At 48.7% G+C, this 6,491-nt stretch overlaps 1 protein-coding gene across 1 annotated transcript; it reads left to right on the top strand.

Annotated features, from left to right (window-relative positions):
* Positions 1-389: 389 nt before the first annotated feature.
* On the top strand, positions 390-2,549 carry LOC104525878 (merlin-like; the record flags this gene model as incomplete). The annotated part of the gene is made up of 2 exons (XM_010169155.1): positions 390-520; positions 2,268-2,549. Coding segments are annotated over 2 exons (324 nt in total), but the record flags the coding sequence as incomplete, so codon positions are not given.
* Positions 2,550-6,491: the final 3,942 nt, after the last annotated feature.

Genomic DNA, 6,491 nt, shown 5'->3' with positions numbered 1-6,491 from the left:
CTTCTGCAGCACCTTGGGAGTGCTTGCCATCTTCTGTGTTCAGAGATCACCAGCTGAAAAGGAGCGTGAAGAAGGTTTGAGGCTGGTTCAGACAAATGAAGTCAGCTGTGTTGCACCAGGAGTACATGTGTCCCTTCCCTTTGCCCATGTAAATGATGAGATCCTTCCAGTTCAACACCACTGCAAGGCAGAACACACCCCACTCCAACAGTGTGTTGTTACTCTGTGAATAGCAGATCAGGACTTATTGCAGCATTAGTAAGTAGCACTGTGTGCTGCGTGCTTAGGTGTTGCTCTGATTTTACTTGTGTGTTTCTGAGTTGCACAACATTTGCTGTAGGAATGCTTTTTCTGGCCCGAAGTGACTTGTTTGTTCTCTGTCTCTTTAGCAGTCCATGAACTCCAGTACGACAGCACTGCCTACTGACCTGCCAAGCTTCAACCTCATCAGCGAGAGCCTGTCCTTTGACTTCAAAGATACAGACATGAAGAGGCTTTCAATGGAAATTGAGAAAGAGAAGTATGTGGCATGTGTCCCAGCTGGAATTTGTGCCTCGGTTGCATTGGGAAGAGTTGCACTGGGGCTGAGTGTGACCTTTACATTCCAGATGTGAGGTGCAAAGGGGAGAAATCTTTTGGGTTTGCATTTACCAGGTCATTTGTAGCTCTGTGCAGAGTATGATGTAGCTGCTGGCTTATCATTTCTCTGGGTGAGGACCTGGTGTCACAGATCCATCCCCTGCTGCCTGCTTAAAGGCAAGTTTGAGCACGCGGAGCCCTGCACCAGTCAATTCCTCTCCGTAGTCTTAACCTGGCCCTTGTTTAGGCTTGAATTGTCCGTGTTGGCAGAGTTAACAGCAGTCTGAACTATTGCAGGTTGGTGCTTGTTCATTTGCAGTGTGTCTAGAGAATGTAAAGATAGCTGGAGTCTGGGCTGAGGTCCCACCTTAGGGCTTTAACCCCTTTTTCTTGGAATCTATGTCATGTCGATATATAAAAAGTGTGCGCAAGCAAGTTTGGATGTGATTATGAGCTTTGATCTTGTTGTTTTCCTGAGGGTGTAAGTGTAGCCTTCAAAATTACAAATTTAGCAGAAATCAAAGCAGATCAGATTTTAATCTCTGTAGTAATAATGTGCTTTGTTCATCGATTGGGTTGTAGATCAAAGCTAGAAGGGCTCCGGCCAAAACTTCCTGGGGCTGGAATGAAACACCCCTGGATCCCAGAAGGTGGTTTGTTTTGCCTCTGCTGAGTACCCTCTGCTGTGTATGAAATAACAGAACGCTTTGCTAAAGGCAGAGGTTAAAAACTTCTCCTAAAGGTAGAAGGAAAAAAAAAAAATAGCAGCTGAAAATAACAGGATAATTCCTGGTTCTGCACCCAGGTTGCTAACTAGGTCATCCCACTCTCCTAAGCAGGAAGAGCTTGGCTTTGCCAAATGCTAAAAGCAATAGCATGCTTTCACTGACTTCTCCGGGACTGTTCTCCTTCCCTGGGTGCTGAGATAAACCCTGCTACAAATTTTAGCACTCTGAAAAGGTTTTTTTGTTAGTCTCCTGGTGCTTTGACTTGGGTCTCGGTGTTTAATCACAAGTACAAGGCTGACATGATGTGATTTTTCTCCAGTCATTGTGTCATGGTGGAAGGCAGTTGGAGCCGAGTCCTGAGAATGGCTGGGTTGGTTTGGTTGGGTTTTTTTTCTTTCTTTCTTTTTTTGGGAGATCTTTCTTTCACTCAGGGATGCTGTGTGTCTAAAACATACTCGGTATTTTGGGGGTAGTGCTTGCTCCCACACATTTTACAAGCTAAATCCCTCTAAAACATGGGAAATCAGTACATCAGTGTCTTTCCTCACTGGAAGGATTTGTGCCTTTGAGTTTGTAGAGCTGGGTTTAAGAGAGGGTGCAGTGGAGTAGAGCAGTGCTGCTTAAACTGCTACCTTGTCAACTGAAACTGTGTAATATTAACCTGTGTCATGGTGCAGATCACTCAGAAATCAGGAGACTTAAAAATACCATCCAGCAACTCTAGTTTGGCTTTATTTTTTTATAGTAGACTTAGAGTTTTGTTTTGTGTCTGGATCCTCTTATTAGTAAGGAACAAATCATTGCTCAGAGTAATTTACTGTGTGCTCTAAACTATTATTGTCAGTTCCACACATTAGAAGTGATGAAGATCAGGTTTTTCTGTTATAAATTCTGTTATCAGCTGCCACGGTGTCACGTCAGCTGGTCAGGACTAACCCGGGACTCTTTTGTGTGCGCTAGGGTAGAGTACATGGAGAAGAGCAAGCACTTGCAGGAGCAGCTGAATGAGCTGAAGACAGAAATCGAGGCACTGAAGCTGAAGGAGAGAGAGACAGCTCTGGATATATTGCACAACGAAAATGCCAGCCGAGGCAACAGCAAGCACAACACTATTAAAAAGGTATCGGAGAGCTCCAGTTTGTATCTCACCTGATGAGACCCTTTAAAAAAAACCAACAAGAAAAGAACCTTTCCATTTGGTTTAGCTTTTGCACAAGTTGTTATAATAAAATTGTTTGATCTAGGCTTTCTTCCCCGGCTGCTTAGCTTTGAAACCAGGGTGTAGAGAATTTCAGCTTCTGGTTCGTCCTGGTTTATATTTGCCACAACCAAGCCTTGTCTTTTCCGTGCCATGTAAGGGGGTGCAAAGATCTGGAGGTTTGAATGTCTTGCTGAGCTTTAACAAAACCTGCACAGAAATGCTGTTAGAAGGGATCTGCTACCCTGGTGACCCCAGGAAGAGGAAAAGCCCTACCTGCCTATTGCAACCATTCCCTATGGGCATGGCAAGGAAGCAGCCTTGAGCTTGGCTGGTGAATAATAAGGGCAAAAATACTCCTGACTTCATGGGCGCTCAGTAGAAAAAGCCAAAAAGCTTGTCCTCTCTTTTCCTCTCTTCTCAAGTAACCTGTAGTGCAGCTTCAAATACTAACAGCAAAATCTTTGGCTAGCAGGGTGTGTGAGGTGTCTGCTCCCTGAGCTGTGGACCCTGGAACCAGAGAGTTCACAGGGTCCACAGTGAACAGTACGCAATAGCACCGGGAGTGATGGAGAAAACTTGCCCAAGGTCAGGGAACAGGCTGGCAGCAGAGCTGGGAATGTGACCCAGGGCTGTGGCAGCTCCCTGAGCCGACGGACCAGCGCTGCTCCTCGCTGATTGATGCTGTGTCTTGTACAGTGGACAAGGAGCAAAATCCTTGCTGGGCTTTGTGGTCTTGCAAGTGAGATCATCAAGACCTTTAGAAATGCAGTGGAGATGAATAACTGAGCTAAAAAGTTAGGATGGCTGGGTCTGCCAGCTTGGAAGTCACACCTGAAAGGTCACAGCAAAGCCTGCTCTTTATTTTTACATCCAGTCCTTTTGCTTTTGCTTTGCAGCTCGGCTGTTCTCCCAGCCAGGCTCAGTGTAACGAGGGGCTGGGGGCGCATCCCTAATCAGTACAGTGGGGTGTAGCGGTCAGTTTTCAGGTGGTAAAAACAAATCCTGGCCTCTTTACTACTCCCTACTGAGAGTTAGGTCTGAAGGGATTTGAAAATATCCCTTCACGCTGACTTTCATGGCTGGGAGTTAATGATCACTGAATTGGGGCAGGAAAATGAATCTAGTGGGTTTCACTTCCCGGTTTCCCCGTGCTGGCCCTGAGCTATTCGGGTTCTGTCCCTCCAGAGCAGAGAATATAAAAATCTTCCCAGACCCTTTTGTCACTGTAGGATCTGAAGACATTTCTGGTCCCAGTAGGTTTGGTTAGGTTTTGTCTCCCTGCTCAAAGTCCTCAGTTTAAATGGGAAATGCTAAATTTTCACTTCTGACAGAGTCAAGTTCACAGAGAGCTGATGGTCCCGTTGGTCTCACTCAGAGAAGGTGGCTGGGCAATCATTTCCATGTCTGTCAGGGCTCATCGCTCTAATTGGGACTGTGTGGTCAGTCTTTGCTCCTTTGAAGCTGGAGTCTTGTCCTGTCCCCTCCCTTCAGGAGGTGACAGAGGCTGCCCAGCTCCTGCATCTCAGCTGGAGGAGCAAAAGGTTTTAAATAATAGTCTATTAGTGGAGCACATCAGAATTTTAATTTTAATTACAGACTGCTTTTGTTCATGCCACCAGGAGGTCAGGGGGGCTTTTGTCTTTGTGGTTGTGATGGAAAAGGAAATACAAGACACTGAATATGGGGCAGCAGTTTAGCAACACTGAAATAATGCCAGGCCTCTGCCCCACCTGGAAGCTGCTGATGGCTTCAGCGCTCGGGGCGAGCTGCACAGATTGCACAAATGACCTTACATTACTCGTATCACAGAGGAATTTTGTTGTTGTTTTTGTTGTTGTTGTTGATTTTATTTTGCTGGTTTAGCCTCAAGCCCAGGGCAGAAGACCTATCTGCATTTGAGACTTCACAGTAGGTTATTCCAAGGTACTCTGCGTGGGGTGATGGGATCACTGGCTGTGATACTAACCCGTGCATGAGCCTGCCTGTGACACGCACCGCTCTAGCCAGCTCCCCTTGCTGCCACCCCTACAATGCTCGTTCCACACCACAGCAGGGTGTGGTGCTGCTGGGATCCGACTCACCAGGGCACCACACCCTGCCTGTCCCCACGGTGGACCTGTGCAGCATGTCACAGGCAGCCACCCTGCCCAGCTCACTCTCCCTGGGTAGCGTTCACAGCCTCTCTGCGTTCGTTTTTGTACCTGATCCTCTGTGCTGGGAAGTATCTTTCTTGGCAGAAGCTGAGTTGGCGACATCAGTGGGGGAGTGCAGGTGTAGATGCTTAAATAATTGAACATGCCTGGTTTTGCTCTGCTGCTGGTGGCTGGGAATCTCTTGGAGGTGCAGGGTGGCCTTTGAAGATTTCTTTAATGAAGTAAAGCAAGACCATCCTCCTTGTTTCCTGCAGAAAGAAATTCAGGATTTAAAAAAAAACAAAAACCCAAACAAACCCCATCAACTCTTTGCTGACAAAACTGTCATAACAAGCTAAAAATGCATACCTCCCTCGTGGAGAGGAGCAGCACGTGGACGTGGCATCAGTGCCTGCCTGTTTGAGAAGTACCAGAGGAACATAAAGCGGAGGGTTGAGGACAGCTGGTGTCTGCAGGAAGTTCTTGGGCAAGGCTGCAGCTGGGGGCTGTGTGGGGAGACTGTGCTGGATGCTGTTGGTCACCATCGTGCCTGGGTACACCGGCTGTCAGAGCCACTCTTCTGCCTGCCTGCCCTGCCTCTGCCTGTCCCCTGCCTCCTCCAGCACGCTGGTGACTCCTGCTCTGGTAACGCCGCTGTCTCTTCTTCCCAGAGCCTGCTTTCCTCTGAGGATTTGCCCTCGGTCTGCAGGCTGTGTGTGTGCAGAGCATCAACTCCCTCCTTTGGGAGGATGAGTCTGAGGAAGCTTTTTTCTCTTTCCTTGACCGTAGTTCTTGTCCACCCGCAGGGTTTAGCAAGTTTAGAGCACTAGTGCCAAGGGAAGAAGCGGTGTGGATGCTGCACAGCCGTGCTCGCAAAGGCGGGTGGCAAACCTGGTGGCAAGCACCTTTGGAGAAGGCTTCCATTAAGAGTTGCCCTGAGGGCTGAGGGCTTTGCCCTGCCTGTGTGGCAAACGCGTACAGCCGACTGTGGAGCCATTTCCCAGCACCTCTGGAGCTCTGTAGCAGAGGCAGGAGGATGCTTTAGGTGCAGACTTCTCCCTGGCCGGTACCCAGAAGAGATCAGCACAGGTTTGTGCCCTTCTTGAATGGACCAGCCCTTTCAGAAGTGCAGGCAGTGCTGTAACTCACTCCAGTGAGGGTTTTGTGCTGGCTGGGAGGTGCCAGCAGCTCTCCAGGGGAACTGCAGGTGTCCCCAGGATGGACCACTGGCCTTGTTAAACATTTCTTTGGAGAAGAGGCTCAAACAAAGGGTGATCCTGCAGGTCTGGCCCACCTCGGGGAAGGCATTGGATGTCTTTCTGGGGCAGGCTGGCCGTGGTTGAAACCCACTGTCCCATCCCAACTGACTTTGAGAAACTCCATGGCAGGTGAAACTGGGGCAAAATCCACTTGTGGCTGCAGCACCAGGAGGTGAAACGCAGCCCTGGCAGTTTGTGAAAATACTGATCCAGCAGCTGGGAGAGGTTCGGTGCCTGGAAGGAGCCCCCATAATTAAACCAGATGCACAGCAAGTGCTGTGGTGTGACCTCTGGGTTTTGTTGCTTGCCTTTGAAGACGCCTGCTAAGTTTTTCATGTTTAATTACATGGTTAACATGCTAATCCTCTTTTATGAGCTCTGTGGGCACAGCACAAGCACCTCATCTGGAAACTGATTTCCCTTTTCCGTAGCGCTCTCTGCCGTGGGCTGGAGCTGCTGGCTCCAGCTGGCTCAGCTTCAGGAGGCTTTGCCACTTGGGCTGTGGTGGAAGATGAAAAAACCCACTTCTTCCTCACCTCCTCTGGTGTAGGAAGGCTCCCAGGACAGGCTGCTGCTCTAAAACGTAATCGGG

This window comes from Antrostomus carolinensis, unplaced genomic scaffold (assembly GCF_000700745.2).
Source record: "Antrostomus carolinensis isolate BGI_N321 unplaced genomic scaffold, ASM70074v2 scaffold38855, whole genome shotgun sequence".
Classification (NCBI taxonomy): domain Eukaryota; kingdom Metazoa; phylum Chordata; class Aves; order Caprimulgiformes; family Caprimulgidae; genus Antrostomus; species Antrostomus carolinensis.
Note: the sequence above shows the minus strand (reverse complement) of the source record. Positions and strands in the feature narration are given on the sequence as shown.